Source organism: Anoplophora glabripennis, unplaced genomic scaffold (assembly GCF_000390285.2).
Source record: "Anoplophora glabripennis isolate ALB-LARVAE unplaced genomic scaffold, Agla_2.0 scaffold153, whole genome shotgun sequence".
Classification (NCBI taxonomy): Eukaryota; Metazoa; Arthropoda; class Insecta; order Coleoptera; family Cerambycidae; genus Anoplophora; species Anoplophora glabripennis.
This window is the reverse complement of record NW_019416245.1, coordinates 31,018-50,204: the sequence shown is the minus strand read 5'-3', so window position 1 is coordinate 50,204 and position 19,187 is coordinate 31,018. Positions and strand designations below refer to the sequence as shown.

At 34.8% G+C, this 19,187-nt stretch overlaps 1 protein-coding gene across 4 annotated transcripts in view; it reads left to right on the top strand.

Annotated features, from left to right (window-relative positions):
• LOC108909802 (tyrosine-protein kinase Src64B) overlaps positions 1-16,548 on the top strand; it is a 114,797-nt gene extending 98,249 nt beyond the window's left edge. For all 4 annotated transcript variants that reach the window (XM_018714232.1, XM_018714233.2, XM_018714230.1 and 1 more), the window contains exons 2-5: positions 153-286; positions 4,801-5,101; positions 8,681-8,934; positions 12,412-16,548. In XM_018714232.1, coding sequence (XP_018569748.1) covers positions 208-286; positions 4,801-5,101; positions 8,681-8,934; positions 12,412-13,334 — 1,557 coding nt within the window. In that variant the 5' untranslated portion in view covers positions 153-207 and the 3' untranslated portion in view covers positions 13,335-16,548. The remainder of the gene's footprint in view (positions 1-152; positions 287-4,800; positions 5,102-8,680; positions 8,935-12,411) is intronic.
• The last annotated feature ends 2,639 nt before the right edge of the window (positions 16,549-19,187 follow it).

The window sequence follows — 19,187 nt, the reverse complement described above, 5'->3', positions numbered from 1 at the left end:
GGATATCCACTCTACGTGGTCGTGCTTCCGCGACAAAGTCGCTCCAGTGAAGCCCTTGTCCCCGGGTGCATGCATGAGTAAACTGTTGTGTGTGTGGAAGGCCGGCGACACGCGAGCCCTTGTAGTAATATTGTGGGTGTTTCTCGTTCCAGATGAACTCGCTGGAGCACCATAGCAGCTGTGAGTGGTGACCTCGACTCCTTTGCCATGGGCAACAACTGTTGCTGCTGCGGCAGTAGAAGGTCCTCCCCGCCAGAGATCTTCCCCGGGAAGAACAAGACAGACAGTAAGCCGTTTTCCTTTTTGTTTTATTACTATTTTTTTTTATTCTTTCATAAGCGCTTTATTCTGACAATGTATTATTCGAGAAAAGAATCTATCACGAAGAAGCCGATTAATTTGTTTTGATTGCTATGTCTACTCTTACGATTTCTAAGCCAAATTTATGTTGATTGTATTCAAATAATAATTGTTATAATTTTAAATTTCTACACTCTACATCTTGAAATTTAGTGGGTTTAGATTCTTGAGTTTTGCTTTTCTGTTTTATCTAGCAAATTTGTTAAGGTAGTCAATAATGTTGTAGTTGGAAGTAAGAGATAATATCTGATCTAGTGAGCACTATTTTGCTAGTACCTGCATGACTGCGACATTACCCCTTTTAATAAGACGGTACCAAACGATCGTGTATGGTTACTCAATTAAACAGTTAAAATTAACGCTTTTTTCTCCTACATAACCATGCCGAGACAGGCCCGCGTTCAAACGACGTGACCAGGCCGAGCTGAAAATTAGCCTGTTTACTTTTTGCGACCCACGAACAGCTATCGGCACGGTTAGAACTCCGCTCGCAAGTTGTTATACAGGTTCGGAAAGTACCGATGGTCCATCTGCCGTTACGTGAGAGCGATGAAGTAAGACATAGAAATCCATGCGATAGAGAAGGATGGCTATAATGAAGGCGTCTCATAGTCACCCCCCGTTTCGCCCTTCCACAAATAAGATCCACTTCTTATTTGTGGAAAGGCGAAATGGGCGGTGACTATTAAACGCCTTCATTATAGCCATCTTTCTCTATCGCACGGATTTATATGACTTACTTTACCGCTCTCTCGTAACGGCAGATGGACCATCGGTACTTTTCGACCCTGTGGAAGTAACTGCTCAATTTTCTTCGTCTCTTTTTGATCCCGCTTGAAAATCTCTGCTGACACAGGTTCATTGAGTATTAGAGAATGCCTAATAGTCAGTTTCAAATTTTCGCTAATCTTTCTAACCAGAACCACGAACCACGCTGACAGTTTTGACAATAAAAGTAACTACACGAAATGTCAGAATAAGTTCGGAAGACGAAGATAGATTTTCGAAACGTTAACAGCTTTGTAGGATATTGATTAGAGGATTTTAAAAGGAACTACGACGTTCAAGATATTTTATTACATGAATCGTTCAAATGGTCATTTTAGATAAAAAAAAAACAGAGTGCTATTAAATTAGAGAGTGGAAATTGGAGATAGGGGTGAAAATGCACCCCTTTCAGTTTTTTAATTGTAGCTCGAATACGAAGCAAAATTTCGGTATAGTTCATAGGAAAAATTCTTTAGAGAATTGAATTTTCCATCGAAATGGCTTATTTAAAAAATTTAAAAGGAAAATTTTATGCAAAAAATCGTTAATAAACAATTTGAAAAAAAAAGCAAAAAATTCGATTTGTTGATTTTTTTTACTTTTTTGCCTCTAATTTTTTTTTGAGTATAGGTTAGGCATTGCTTCATAGAAAAAAAAGTAGATAATATTTTCTTCAAAACAAGAGGTTGTAAAGTATTTTTGGATGAAAATTGATTCATAAATGGCCGCCCAAACTTTGAACAAATTTTTCGATTTTCGTCGCGTTTTCCCTTATACGTTTTAATTCTCATTTTTTGCAAAAAGGAAGGAAATAAGACGTTCAAGGATTTTCATCAAATGACTTGTTCGAAGAGTCATTAAAAATAGCACGGGGTGCTATTAAATTAGAGGGTTGAAATTGAAGATAAGGGTGAAAATGCACGTTTTTTAAATATAGCACGAAAACGAAGCAAAATGTCGGTATAATTTATACCAAAAATTTTGTAGAGAATTAAATTTTCCATCGAAATGGCTTATTTAAAAAATGTAAAGAAATTTTATGCAAAAAATCGTTAATAAAGTTGTGAAAATTTTTATTTTATATTACATATTAACAAATAAAACTTTTGAAATAATTTTTTATTAAGTAAAGAACCAATTTGTTGTAAAAATAATAAGAATTATAATTATTATTATGTTAAAAACGATGAAAATCTAAAAAATATTAAAAATATTTAAGTTTGATCGGTTATAACTATCAATATTAGTCCAAAAATTTTTGAAAACGCATCCTTCCGAAGGGGGTCAAAAAAGTAAAAAAAATCAAAAAAATCTTATTTTTTGCTATTTTTTTTAATTGTTTATTAACGATTTTTTGCATAAAATTTTTCTTTTAAATTTTTTAAAGAAGCCATTTCGATGGGAAGTTCAATTCTCTACAAAATTTTTCCTATGAACTGTACCGAAATTTTACTTCGTTTTCGTGCTATATTAAAAAAACTGCAAAAGTGCATTTTTACCCCTATCTTCAATTTCAACCCCCTAATTCAGGGGTCGGCAACTGGCGGACCGCGGTCCAGATTCGGACCGTGGAAGGTAAAAAACTGGACTGCCAAAAATTATTTGAAAGTACAATTACTTATTATTTAAAAAAATATTTTTCTATGGATAACAATAGGTTTGAGTGACACCCTTATCGTTTTTAATGGTTAGTAGGTTAGTAAAAAAACTGACTCAAGACCGAAAATGTAATTCCTCCCGTTGATTTTTTAATACAAATATTCCTGTCTATTATATTTCGTATTATTTTGTGGATGCAAATTAAAATAAAAAATTAGTAAGGAATATGAGTGCTTTTTGGACCTCGTTAAAAATTTTCAAAAGTATCCGGACTCCACTTAAAATTACTTGCCGATCCCTGCTCTAATTCAATTCATATTACGAAAACTGTAATCAAGTTCTAATTCTAGCAATTTTGATTCGTTTGAAACCAAATGCTTTGCTGATTATTATTTTTCATCTTTTATATGATTTAATGCTATTTAAATGGTATAGAACTGGACCTGCAATGTTATTACACAACTGGCGACCTTGAAATGAACCATAGTGTTTTGGTTTGGAAATTTTCCTTTCCAGTATAGTGTATAATAAATTGTGATGAAATTACTTAATTACCTTTTGAAATAGATTTTTGGTCAGTCTACTAATTGTGTTCTTATTCTACCGTGCCGACTTGCCATAAATCAACTGCATACGAATATAAACAGACTAACAGTAATACAGAATTGAAAAAAATCTTTTAGATATTGAAGAAGAAGGAATTCACTTCAAGTTGTACTGTAAAAATCTAATATCTTAAAAGAGAAGCCCTTTGAAGCGTTTCTATATAACTGTTTGGAATTGTACTGTTGGAAAATATTCCTATTCTTTCTGGAGAATACTGTCCATTCTCATTTTGGTTTAATATAGATACAAAAGAAGAGTATTATGTTAAATGGAATTTGTTTTTTTAATAATTCTTGGATCCCTTTAAACTAAATATATTTGTTAGGTTACATTCCAACCAATTCGCTTTTATCTTTATTCAAGCAGTTAACGACAATTAGCTTTAATTCATATTTACTTGTGCTTTTTGTGCTTTTACTAAAATGGTGCCACTCGATCGTAATAAATAACGTATATTGCAGAATCGGAACGAACTGGATACTAGCTGTTGTAAAAGTAAAGTTTTTTATAGGTGTAATAACCCATCTCGCTTGTTTTCGTTGTTGTGTCTGGTTTCATTATTTTTTTATGAAAGGATAGCTCCAACGTCAACAAATGTTGAAGATTTGCGTTAAAAAAAACTTAATTATGTAGTCAGCCTAATGAATCTCCATTGTCTATGTGCATACACGTCAAAGATTTGTTAAAATTAACATATAACCAGAATTTTGACTCACACGTTCCAAGGAAGGGAACAAAAATTCGCTCAGGAAGCGCAAGTATATCCTTGAAATGTATTAAACATAAGAAATATTTTTTATGGTTCATGGTTAAGTTAAAGAAAGGTTTTAATTGTTGCTTAAATTATTCTAATGAATTGTCCACCTCCTTACAAGCTATGGAGTTTACTTCTCCATTTTTTTGCAATTTTAATCGGTGTACTAAAAAAGTTTCAGCAAAAGATTGTAGCCCATTCTCACTCGAGATTTTCCGACTGATTTTCCAACGAGAAAAGTCACTTTTATTTTGTACAGTATGTTTCAAATTAAACGTAGAATCTAAAAATGTTGTAAAATACAGGGTGTTCCATTTAAAAAAATGTAAGTTTGGTCAGTCACAAATTTTTAATTGTTTTTAAATATTTTTAAAATGTGCCCTGTTAGCGTACTTATCACCCTGTAGAAATAGTTTTTTTGATAAACTTTAGCAATTTGGAGTAAATCTAATTTAACCAATCGTTGACTCACCCTGTAATATAGCCAACAATGTACACCAAGTACTTGTGTTCGGTTTTAATGTTTTTAATTTTGAACATACCGACCTGGGGGAACTTGAGCATGTTTCTTTATCTTTTCAAATTTTAATATTCCATAAAACATTCCGCCAGACGGAAAGAATACATTTTTTTTTTCAATTACTTTAACTTAATCAGCAGCTTGAAGGCACCTACTGTTTCCAGCTCATCTCCAACTGATATTATTGTTCCAGTCATCATAGCGCACCCGGTGAGAGAGCGATACGTTCCCGATCCCAATAACCATGAAGTCGTCAACAGGTCGCGGCAGACTCCCACACGACCGGCGGTGCCCGTCAAGGGGCGCATCGTTATCGCCATGTACAACTACGAGGCCCGCGACAGCCAGGACGTCTCCTTCAAGAAGGGCGACCGCATGGAGGTCACCGACGACTCCGAAGGCGACTGGCTCCACGTGGTGCACCTCATCACCAAGGAGCGGGGCTACATTCCGGGCAACTTCGTGGCGCCCGAACTGAGCGTCGAAAGTGAAGAGTGAGTATTTCTGTTTAGTATTTGGCACGCGTTGAATTTTTTAGCGCATCGAATAAATTGATCGATGCGAAGCTTCGAATCATGTTACAATGACGCTGATAGTGAGATTAACTAAAATCTGAAGTATTTGAAGCTTCACCAAAAACTGGGACTACTTTAGATGTGCGCCTTTGACCTCGGTAAATGTTGAAGGGTCATTTTCGTTTTTGAAATCGATATTTACCAATCGCGAGAGACGATTAATCGCGGAACGATTGATTTGGTGTTGAGGTATAACCTTCAACCAAAAAAACACTTTGGTTAAATTTCATACACCTAATTGTAACTCATCCTGTACAAGCTATTGTTTTTGCGGTTTTTTTCAATTTTGGTTTTAATAGTTCAACCAAATCACAATTGGAGGAAAAAAATTGTTATCTGGGATTTGTAATTCGACTTAGATGTTTATAGTAATACTGTACAAAAATAAAGTTTTCGGTCAAACAATGACACACAGTTTTTTTGTATTTTTTTCCGTAGAATTGAATGGTCTAATCAGGTTTTGATTTTTTTTTAATTTAAACAAATTATCAACAATTATTGAAACATATTTTTTTATTTTTTTTGCATTTTTGAGCAAGTTTTTGACCTGTGATTACAGATTTTTTTATTTCACCAAAAAGTATATGTCAAAACGAAAAAAATGACCGGGCGGCACAAAGTTTCGTCAAAATTAAATTATTTTTGCGGAAATGGGAAATAAAAAACGAAAAATCTGAAAAAAATCTGTTTTTCGCATTTTTATCGGAAATTTTGGGCTATCTTAAAAAGTGACCTCTACAAAAGTTGTAGCCCCTTTACCATTTCCACTTATAAAGGTATAGGTAACAATTTCGATCGGTCTATAGTTCGGACACTTTAATTTAACTTATTGTCTTTTATAAAGGCATCTACTTGTGCAACATCTAGAAACTGTTTANACCAAAAAGTATATGTCAAAACGAAAAAAATGACCGGGCGGCACAAAGTTTCGTCAAAATTAAATTATTTTTGCGGAAATGGGAAATAAAAAACGAAAAATCTGAAAAAAATCTGTTTTTCGCATTTTTATCGGAAATTTTGGGCTATCTTAAAAAGTGACCTCTACAAAAGTTGTAGCCCCTTTACCATTTCCACTTATAAAGGTATAGGTAACAATTTCGATCGGTCTATAGTTCGGACACTTTAATTTAACTTATTGTCTTTTATAAAGGCATCTACTTGTGCAACATCTAGAAACTGTTTAGGCAACGTAGTTTCATTTCAGAAAATAGGTTTCTGTATTTTTCTACATAGGTCACATTATTTTAAAACGAATATCGTTGAATGTTTTGTTGAAATTACCCTTATAAATGATTGTTTAACACTACAATAAAATCTCGACGTAATACTTTCACTGACATAAGATTGCATGGGTTATTTTTAGGTAATCGCCATATGTTCGGTTTGACATTATTTTTAAAACATATATGGTGGCAAAGTGCTGATAGTTTCTCCAGGAAATCCTATTTTATTTTTAACTTCGGAACTAAAATTTCTATCACGAACTGCTATCCCCAATTTTAAGTGACTGACAGTTATTTGTTAGATGTAATTTAATTTTGTATGTTTTATACATATATTTCCACCGTATTCTTTTATATTTGTCCTATATTCGTATTACTACTTTGCTGCATATTCTATGTTATCGCTTTGTACATTTTTCATCTGTGGAATGACCGATTGGTCCAATATTTCGTAACGACGCAAACTTTCTCCTGTAGTGTGTCACAGATTTAAGATAATTGTAGTTAATAAACTGTCACTAAAACAGTTTATTCGGAAATGCAAATGTTATTAATTTTATAATACAGGTTCTGTTCTAGACAAATATTCAAATGAGAAAATTATACTCACAAAGAGGATCGACGAAGATAAAATCATACGAATTTATAACAGTAATACATTCGCCTCGAAAGTTGCTCTGATACATATCGTGCGTTTCTTGCAATAGTGGTGGATGTGTTTTTCTATGTTTTCGTTTGCTGTCTAAAATGTAGTAATCATTAGTTTCTTAGTAAGCATAAGGTCCAACCAAAAATATTATCCTTTTCATATAAATATCGCAGCGTATGTAAACCAGCAAATTCAGATGCGCATAGCAGACTGCGCACAATACGCCAACTGTGTGTAATAAATGGAGACGCATTTAAAAATTGAAAAGAATTGAAAAGTTTGTGACGAATTTGCTTTGATGTCATCAATAGTCTGAAAATGGCGTTCTTTTCGCAATGATTTTAATTTCTGAAATAAGAAAAAATCGCAAGGATCCAAGTCTGGTGAGTTAGGAGGGTGATGGAAGACAGTAATCTGAAGCTTGTATATTACAAATATAATATACAGTTGCAAGCATTAATGCCAACAAATTTTATGGAGCGTGATGCAAAAATAATCTTCGAGAATTTTGTCTTTAACATTTTGATGTAAAATTGCATTAATCAATTATTAGGGAGATTTAAAACCTTTTATTTGAGAATCTGATTAATCATACAAGTTACCTTAAAGCGTTTCTGAAACTATAATTTGTCACTAACAAATAGCGAATAAACTAGAAAATATTGTGAAATAGTAATGAAACTATCAATTAATTCTTCAAATTGAGTTTATCACGATTAGTATCTATTTTAAAACGTTTACGGCGCAAGTAAAAAGTTGTTATTACGGTCCTGATCAACGCTTCTGCATCCAAGGACATCCAAATTGGCTGAATGAGATCAAAGTGCCGACGACTGAGGTGAAACTGCTGGTTTACACGTGCTGTGTGGTTATCTGAAAATTGGTGGACAATGTACTCAGACAAGCCCATTTAAATTTTACTTTTTGCTTTCAAATTAACTAGTAACAGAGATATGTCATATTTAGAACGATATGGAGTTCAAAGGTAGTTATCTTTTCCTCGTTCATGATTTCCTATGATTTCATTTATAAAACTTCTTGAGTAATTGGAACAACATTATAAATCGGGGTGAATGAATAATTAATTTGGTTAATTTTTTTTACTTATCTTACCATTAAACATTACAAAATCAATGTACTCGCAAAGCGCGTCGCCGTGAATCTGGTGTGTCGCCTTAGTCACATAAAAAGCGTCACATAAACGGGCAGCCTAGTTTCATCCTATTCATATCGTGCCAATAACCAAAACTTGTCAACGGTAATACGACGTGACGAATTGTTTCATAACGGCAGCGAACATAATAACGCCGACATAGATAATGAGGATATAGAAATGCGATATGCATCGATAATTACATTTTTAATTGCGTGTATAATAATGTCGTTTAATATTTCGTACAGATAAAGTTTTGGCAACATGTATCAAAAAAATAAGATAAATAAGCTACGATTTATTCTGGTCACCTTTTTGGTATCATGAACTGGATCATATTGCACCAAATGCATTATTAACTATACCCACACAGAGAGAACGGTATCGCGTGTCTTTTATGCAAATGCCACCCTCTCTTCAGTATTTAGACAACCGCATGTGGGGAATAGAATCACAGCGCTTGTTTGTTGCAGCTGGTTCTTCGAGAACATATCCAGAAAAGAAGCCGAGAAACTGCTCCTGGCCGAAGAGAATGCCCGCGGTACTTTCCTAGTCCGTCCTTCTGAACACAATCCCAGTGGGTACTCTCTGTCTGTGAAGGACTGGGAGGAACAGAGGGGGTGTCATGTCAAACACTACAAGATAAAGCCGTTAGACAACGGTGGCTTTTACATTTCCACCAACAAGACCTTCGATTCATTGTCGGAATTGGTCAACGCTTATACGAGTAAGTAACATTTTTTTTAGTCATAATGTGTCGTATACATGGTGACCAAATGTTTCGCAAACAACTACCACAGGTTCTTAAGGTCAAAATGAGAAGATGTAACTAAATTTGACTCTATACAAAGTAGCTGTTGTTGTCAGTCATGGTTTTGGATTTGCCTTAAGAGAAGATTAAGTGATGAGGGGAGTATTGCTTTTAAAATAACTAAAGTGTGCAGAAAGTGGCGTCAACTTTTCCCTTTGGAAAGTGGCACAATCAAATCGAGGAGCAACAAATAAATATATGATAAACAAAATATGAAATAGAGAAAGAGAATAATGATAATTGTTCATTTGCTTAAGTAGTGGAAGACAGTTGGCTCTGGACCACTTGTAGCTGATGACAATTGAAGTCATCAAGTAAAGAAAAGTATTAGGTACTTTATATCATGTGATTGGCGTATACTGTAGTAGTATGAGATAGCCGTTTCCGGACCACCTGGTCTAAAGTAGTGACTCTATTTGCATGTAGTGGTGCAGAAAGCAGTTTCTGTAAAGATAATCACATGGCAATAAATATTGTCCTTGAAATTTGTTTATTGAAGGCTTATGATCGTCCTTGAAAGTTCGTACAATTAAATAATATCCTCTATTAACCTTGAGAAATGTATTTAATAAATTTCTGTTGTCTTTGTCAATGGTGGAGGGGTGGGAGATCTAGAAACGGCTATAATCTACTTTAAACCGTGACGTTTTTTTCAAGTTTCTCAGTTTTCAAGATATCAGCGCAAATTCAAAAATATATCTAAAATTTACTAAGAAAAATCAATTTTTTACTATTCTGATATGCCTTGAACATTTTCTTTGGGAACAGAACATCTCATTGTATGCATTTCATAAATTACACGAACCACTATTTGATTTTGGAACCGCCCGGCTTTCTTTTTGCGTGCGCCACTGCACAGAGAACTAGCTACTACAATGAAATCGCATTAATTGTAAACACAGATCAACCGCTAATGAAAAATCATCAGTAAAAACTAAATGCGGTAAACTTAGATTCGCTTCAAATCACATCCATATCGCTTTTAATGTATGAGCAAAAGTTATAACCCCACTCATAAATCCATTATAGTGATTCAGGTTTTATACTTAGCATACTAACCAGTCGCCTCATTCTCGTTATAATAAAACCTGTGTAGAGATTTTATTTTATGACACGGGATGAAACACTGAACTTAACAGAGGTTTATTTTGTCTTTGTTGTCTTTGAGATATAATTCATCTGTTGCTCTGAAGATTGCAAAGAATGTTTAAGTATCACATACACGCATTAAAGATTCGTACACCTACATCCAGTGCAAATAAAAAATATATATTAAGTGTACATCCAAATTAACCATAAATGCATGTTGCAACGGGGCTTATTCCTCCCATTGAAACAAAGAAAAGGACAAACAAGAGAATCATTTTTTCTGAAACGATACTGAAGAGGATAATATACAGGATGTCGCATTTTAAATAACGCATTGCAATATCTTCTCAGAGAAGCACATCCAAGAAAAACTTTTTAGATACAAGTGACCTTCACCCAAAGGTCAACCGTAGAGGTTATTGAAGGACAACTTGTATTTGATTCTAACAGGATATTTTAGGGCCAAATAATGTTCTGAATAAGATTTTGCGGTATTTTTCGGGAAACACTTACGACAAAGAATTCTGGTTAAAAGTTTATATGGTTTGATGGATTCATACGATGATGACTTTGGCCATGACCTAGAGGTCAAGCTTGAAGGTTCTTTGAAGGCCAAATAAAGTTACAAACATTGTTTGCAGCCTTATTAAGCCGAGGCAAGATCGTTATGGCCCACCCAGCCAAGGCAAGATCGCTCTGACCCAGCCACTCAAGGCAAGATCGCTATGACTCGGCCAGTCGAAGCGATCTTGCCTCGACTGACCGGGTTTGCTCTGACTGTCCGGGTCATAGCGATCTTGCCATCATTCAAATTAGAGATGGACACTTTTCGGAAGTGTGTGTTACGGACATGTCGATGAAATGTCCGGACATGTCGGGAAAAGTACTTTTGACCTTGAATCTAATAAGGCACCAATGAGTGACGTCTTGGTCACTGCTTGAGGCTACACAAAGCAAAATATTACTTTTATTCTAATGAATAAGTGTCGATATATTTTACTTATTACCTACCTTTAAACTTTTTTATAAATTGGTTTCTAATTTTCCCCAGATAGCCAATACACTTATTTAAATGTTTTTCCATCCTACTGGAATTCTTAAAAATTGTTTTTGAGCAGAAGTTACATTTATAATGATTTTTACTCAATTCAGAAGAATATAACCAAACTGTTGATTTTGGCGTCATACTTCATTTATAAACTTTTTGTGTATTAAATATTAAATTAAGAATCAACTGTTTACTATTTCGTAATCGTTAACTTTGCCAAAAATAATAAAATATGGACATATAAAATATTTTTAAAATGTCAGTTTCAGTTAAACAATTACGAACAAAATTACAAGAAAATGGCTAAATATCTTTAATTTTACATGTACCAACTTAAAAAAAAATTTTGCGGAATTATGAATGCAACAAATAATTCCCCGCATGCGCATACAACTTTTCAATCTTGAAAAGTGTCCTCAGGGTATGTCCACCTTTCACGACATGTCCAGCTGACATGTCCGCGGCACATGTCTAATTCAAATAAATGTGAATTTATGCAAGAAAAATTCAAGAAGCACAAAAGTTTCCATCGAAAATGGTCATTGCACATCTGTAAAGAATTCTTCGACAAGTAATCTTTTGACAGTTGACACCCTTCAGAGATCAGACCCCTCCTAAATCCAATGTTAACGTTCGTTTTGTTGGAATAGCACATTAGAGGGCCTGTATCTTCAATAACTGTTATGAAAATTGTGTTTCACTTCTAATGTTTGAAAGGTCATAAAGCCAATAGGATTTTTTTTTTTTTGAAAAATGTTACTCTTGCTTCTTCACTTGTGCTTATAAGATATATCAATTCTAAGCCTGACTTACCACATTGATGTGATGAAATTTTTTGTGCCGTTAATGTCATTGTTATTGTTTTGATAGACCGTGTTAGTATGGTTATTCAAATTTATTTATACACACACCACAAGCAAACAGAAATCACAGTTAAAAGTAAAAATCTAGAAAAATAAATGGTTTCAATTAAATGTAATTAAAACTAAAGTAAAACTCAATTGAACTAGCAATTGTTCTGTTTTGAAAGCGACACAGGATGATACGGCACCTAGAGCCACAAATATTGTAAATTTGCTAAGTCGTTGAAAGAATTTTAATCCGCTCTATATTTTTTAAAGGATTTTGCAATGTTTCTGCGCAAAATATCTTACCAATTCTATTCTGTTAATTTTATACCCATCTTTTAATTAATTTTAATTTCATACAAAACACATTTCTTATAACTTTGCTAATATTGCTATTATTTGTTACAGGAAATGCTTACGGATTATGTCACGTCCTCTCTAGGCCATGCAGGAAACCTCAACCCACTATGTGGGACTTGGGCCCCACGTATAGAGATAAATGGGAAATTCCTAGGAGCGAATTACGCTTAATAAAACAACTGGGTAAGGGTAACTTTGGGGAAGTCTTCTACGGAAAATGGAAGAACAACATAGAAGTAGCCGTCAAAACGTTACGACAGGGTACAATGTCCACTGCCGCTTTCCTACAGGAAGCCGCCATTATGAAAAAATTCCGACACAAACGATTGGTAGCACTATTCGGGGTCTGTAGCGAAGAGGAGCCCATTTACATAGTCCAGGAATACATGAACAAAGGCAGTTTGTTGGAATTCCTTAGGAAAGACGAAGGGAAATACCTCGAATTTGACGAATTAGTGTACATAGCTTTCCAAATAGCCAGTGGAATGGAATACTTGGAATCGAAACAGCTCATTCATAGAGACTTGGCCGCAAGAAACGTCTTGATAGGTGAAAATAATATAGCCAAGATATGCGACTTCGGCCTGGCTAGGGTAATAGAAGACAATGAGTACTGTCCAAAACAGGGTTCGCGTTTTCCAGTGAAATGGACTGCCCCGGAGGCGATAGTGTACGGCAGGTTCTCCATAAAATCAGACGTATGGTCTTACGGGATACTGCTGATGGAACTGTTTACATACGGGCAAGTGCCCTATCCGGGAATGCACGGTAGAGAAGTCATCGAAATGGTCGAAAAAGGTTACCGAATGCCGAAACCTACTTCACACCGATTACCGGACGACATATACCAAATTATGTTGAAGTGTTGGGACGCCAATCCTGAAAAGAGACCTACCTTTGAATTCCTAACGCATTACTTCGAGGGGTTTAGCGTAACATCGGAAGTTCCTTACAGGGAGGTACCCGACTAAGGACGTGTCGTTGTGTATTGATGATGTACTCTTTGGTGTGAATCAGTACTTAATTTCGTTATATGCAGTGTTTATGCAGTCGTCGACGTCATTGACATTTATTTTCAAGTAAACTAAGCTAGATCTCATTTAGATTTTAAATAATTGCTTTGTTTCACACATGGATCTTTCTTACATACCTTGCGCCATGTTTGTTTCATTGATCGGTGACAATACAAGCTGGAAACTTCTTCGATCTTATTAAATTTAAAATCTAGTTTGAGTTCTTGTAGACTTAAAGGCAAAGAGAATTTCGACATACCAGTGCTGAAGATTTAAGTTTTGTGATATTTTAGTTGATAACTTCGACTAGTCACGAGTCACGATGATAGTTTCGGTTTTAAAGACGAACTATTACGGTAGTTGAGAAGTAGCATGATACGGGAAACTCTTTATTTGGAACTACTGCCGGTTTTTATTTTCTGGGCGAGACGATTCGCCTAAGTTTTATGCTCGGTTTACTTCAGTATTTTTTCAAGAGGGAAAAGTGTCGGAGAGCTTTCTAATCAATCGTAGAAGGTAGAATTTGGAATCAAGATATTACCATTAATAAATTAACCCCAAGACTGAGCCCTCCCATTTTGGGTTTGGAAGTTTTGTTATCCTCTTATTCGTCAATTGAGACCTTTAAAGACAAAGCGAGTGTCTCCTTTTTGCCTTAGCTCTCTGCTATCTTGTCGGTTCGACCCCTTCGACAACCTTCCGTCGCCGTACATGTCTGAAGGAGGAAAGCCTTTGTTGACCTAAATCTCTTGTTATTCCAAGAAAGAAACTATCAAAAATCTTTCCCTATTGGACATACAATCTTGCTCAGACTGTCCGGGTCATAGCGATCTTGCCTTCATTCAAATTAGAGATGGGCACTTTTCGGAAAAGTGTGTTACAGACATGTCGATGAAATGTCCGGACATGTCGGGAAAAGTACATTTGACCTTGAATCTAATAAGGCACCTATGAGTGATGTCTCGTTTTCATTGGGCCCTATTGGGCGTTAATTGCCTCAAAACATAACAAAATATGGCGATATTTTGGAATTCCTACGTCCATTCGAGCCCGAGGGGCCCGTGACAAACAAACATCGATTTTGCCCTTGTCCTGAAACAAACTATTTTAAAAAAAACAAGTCTGAAAACTAATCTTTGTTTTTGCCATTTACGTATTTGAAGATTTAAATACACGGCAGAATTTGGAATCAAGATACTACCCATTAATAAATTAACCCCAAGACTTTAAAGTTAAATAGACCGCACTGTGTGGAAACCCAAGGGGAACTGCATTTTCGGGGACCTCAAAAGATTTTGACACTTTTACTTCGAGCCCTCCCATTTTGATTTGGACGTTTTGTTATCCTCTTATTCGTCAATTGAAACCTTTAAAGACAAAGAGAGTGTCTCCTTTTTGCCTTAGCTCTCTGCTATTTTGTCAGTTCGACCCCTTCGACTACCTTCCGTCACCGTACATGTCTGAAGAAGGAAAGCCTTTGTTGACCTAAATCTCTTGTGTTTCCAAGAAAGAAACTATCAAAAAACTTTCCCTATAGGGCATAGCAATCTTGCTCAGACTGTCCAGGTCATAGCGATCTTGCCTTCATTCAATTTAGAGATGGGCGCATTTAGGAAAAGTGTGTTACAGACATGTCGATGAAATGTCCGGACATGTCGGGAAAAGTACTTTTGACCTTGAATCTAATAAGGCACCTATGAGTGACATATCGTTTTCATTGGGCCCTATTGGGCGTTAATTGCCTCAAAACATAACAAAATATGGCGATATTTTGTAATTCCTACGTCCATTCGATCCCGAGGAGCCCGTGACAAACAAATATCGATTTTTCCCTTCTTGTCCTGAAACGATGCTTACCAGATAGCGAAAACGTCTTCAAGTTAACTTGTTCCAAATGCTTTCGGATTCTATGGTTTACTTGTTGTGAGTACCGGGTAAGTTTTGTAAATTTTTTACTTGGTGACGAAAGTTTTGCAGACACCGATTTTATCTGGTGACTGTAAAATCTACTCGAAACCCCAAATTTTTCGGTATTTGTTGCCTAATATTTATTACTGTACCAGTATAGGTCCCAAACTGACCAATAAATTATAAAGCCTTTCGGCTTTTGTTTTTCCAACTTAGGTATTCGAAAATTTAAAAAATGTTTTCGGTTATTCTCTCCCACACTTTTCCCGCGTCGGGAAATAACGTGTTTATACTTTTTGTTATAAAACAGAATAGCAAGTGCTGTGAAAGTAGGGGAAATGGAAACGGTAGCAGTGCCGCACATCGTGATATTTATTTTAGACACCGATTTTTTTTTAATGTATGTTCGAATATGTTTTTTCTTAATTTGTCACAAATTATGCTACTTTTAAACTGACCTTATTTCTACGAATTAGGAATCCCCAAATTTTCTAATATAGTATTTTGAGAAAATATGATAGAAAAGTTAGAAAAAGACTGTATATTTTAGAGCTTCTAAAGTGATGAAACTCGTAAAGTCTGTAATTTGAAACGACGTACCATTTCAAAGTTGGTGACTTTCAAATCTTTACGAGTTTTCGAGAAACTGAGCCACGTACGAGAGTAGACGTAGTACAAAGAGGCTAAAATTCAAGTGTCCTATTTCAGAATTTAACTTTTTATATGATGACTTTTTGTACTTCCAAAAGTAACTTTTACATGAGAAATATTGGACGTGGACCAATAATCTTTCTAGAATTTTTCCTTGCACTTTTTTTTGTTCCTATAATGTGCATAAAGTTGAAGATGGAAACTTTTGTGTATCGTATGTGTGTTAAGATTAGCTGTACCTCCATGGAAAATGCCCTATATAAATTTCCAGATTACTAGCGGGTGGGCAAGATTCACAAATTTTATTTGAAGATATGTTCACTTATCTCCACAAGAGCAAAGATCAAAGATGCCGTATAAAAGAGTTCAGGGTGTAGTTAGCCGTGACGCACAGGACTGACAGTCGATCGTCAACTAACTTTTAGATATACAGCGTGTTTATTAAGTATTTGTACAACCTTCAATGGGTGTTGCTTTGATGATAATTCTAAGACGAAAAGTTTATATAAACAGGTCCGGCAATGCTTCGCTTCCAAGATACAGAGTGTTAAACTTTTAAAAAAATCGTTTTTTCATAAAAATTTTAATAATCCTTCAGCCGATTTTGTTGAAATTTGGCAGTGTTATTTATGGTAGAAAGGGGCTAATTTAGCCCTAACTACATTAAAATTAACAAGTCCAGTGGCGTCCCGGGGGGCATCTTAACCAATATTTTTGACTAAAAAAGTGCGCCACTAACTTTTTCGCATTAAGCAACTAAAAATACAATTTTTTTCTCCTGAATTTTTTTCGTATCTTGCTTCCTTTTTGGAGAAAAAAAATAAAAATTACCTTACTGCACGTCCATAGACAACAAAAAAAAAACATTTTTAATGACGCAGCCACACACAAAAAAGTTGTCTGTACTTTTCATGTGACATATGCTAGCTGTAGTATTTTTGCCTCCTGATCACGAATCCGGTGTCAGAATTGAGCTATCACATCATAGGAATTTCCTAACCTCAAGAAACAGGTAAAAAATAGCAAATATTCGAGTAAATTAAGGTCAGATATTACGAATTTTCATAAAATAACAGACTCGAAATTTGGTATACGGAGGTTTTTGGGGTCACTGATCACGCATCCGAGGTCAATTTTGCAAAATTCAATATGGCGGATCCAAGATGACCGATAAAATTTTCAAAAAACAACACATTCCCGCCAAATTTGGTATCCGAGGGTTTTCGGGGTCGCTGATCTCGAATCCGAGATCAGATTTACAAGATTCGCGTTTAAAAATCTAATCAATTGCCTATGTACTTTAAGAAGGTTAAAACATGATTGGGTACTCAGGTTATAAAGTAAACAAAAATATTACAAAGTGAATTTCGCAATTCTAACCTTGAATTCGTAATCAGCGACCCCAAAACCCCCTGTATACCAAATTTGATGCGAATGTGTTATTTTTTGAAAATTTAGTCGGCCATCTTGGATCCGCCATTTTGAATTTTGCAAAATTGACCTCGGATCCGTGATCAGCGACCCCGAAAATCCCCGTATACCAAATTTAGCGCGAATGGGTGATCAGGAGGCAAAAATTGTACAGATAACATATGTCGCATGAAAAGTACAGACAACTTTTTTTTTGTGTGTGGCTGTGTACCTAATTAATAAAACACAAAAGTTTTTTTAGCTAGCATTAATTTTTATAATAATTTCTAAGACTAGAATAGACTATTAATATGAAAAAAATAGAATAGTTGGATAGTTTGGTAGTTTCTATTTTTTATTATATTCTGCCATAAATAAGGGCTAAATTTCAACAAAATCGACTGAAGGATTAATAAGATTTTTACGATGAAACTATTTTTTTTTAAGTTTGACACCCTGTATCTTGAAAATTGAGCATTACTGGACCTACGTTTATACAAACTTGAAGTTTGTACAAGTACGTAAAAAACACCCTGTATAATAATCTTAAAATTGCATCTGCAGATTTTCATCATCTGGTATATACAAATTAATTGGATGATAAAATAAGTCGGCCACTGACTGTCCGTCTGTACTAAAGCTCAATTTATATTGAGCACTTTTCCAAGTTGCAGAAACGAGAGAGAATCTGATAGTTTTAATATTTAATTTTTAAAATAAAAACCTGCAACTGTTTTTTGCACATTTCAAATTCAAAACAATATCTCAAGAGGGAACGAAAATCAGGGAACTGATGAACAAATTAATATTTAATTTGTACTCCAGAAATTTATGTAAGGTATTTTTTAGCTTGCTTCGTTTTTTGTGCAATAAATCGTGTACAAATCTTTACATTAGGCCGTCTAAAAAATTACCTGCCAAAAATACTAACGCCATCTATATTTATTTTACGAGAATGTCTTTTTTTTACAAAAATAGATATGATAGTGGATGTGAGTGTTTGTGTTAGTCTTATGTTGTTTAAATTTGTCCAGCGTAATCTATTATAAATATTTTTTTTATTTTTTAAAAAGCCATATGTTATAGTTTTTATAGGAACAATCATATAACTTTTGTACATATAATATAGTATTAAAATAAAAAAATATTGTGCTACTCTTTAACCGTATTTTATTTTAATTGAACCTGAAAGGCAGGCAAGCCTATGACGCAGACTCACCTAATATTAATTTTTCAAAATGTTCAAATGTTTTTTCAATGCACGAAACACCTTTCGTACTCGTCTCTTCCGATGTCTTGCAGTGCCACCTTTGATTTTCTTTTCACTTCCGAAATGTCTGCAAAACGTTTCCCTTTTAGCTCCCATTTCATACGGGGAGACAAAAAAAAATCGCAGGGTGCCAGATCAGGTGAGTAAGGTGGGTGAGGAAGTACTGTCATGTAATTTTTCGGCAAAAAATCATATGCAGAGAGGACTGTGTGAGCTGAAACATTGTCATGGTCGAAGAACTGAACACTCCTGCACAACCACCTTGAAACACTCAAGTCGATGCTCAGGAACGTTTCTCAGTGAACAATGCCATGAACGTCGAACAAACATCAACATCGTCTTCACAGCCGAATTGACTTGCTGGGCCTTTTTTGGACGATTCATTTTTTTTAATGTACTTTTGAAAAAAAATAGATCAAAATTATCTGAACCTACCTTCACTGTTTTTTTTTTTCCAATTTTCGAAAAAAAACGAAAATATCTCGATTACCATTTTTGAAAAAAAAATTTTTTTTCTTATAAAACACTGACTATAAATCCTCAAATTTTTTCAGTAGTGTTTTTTCATTTTC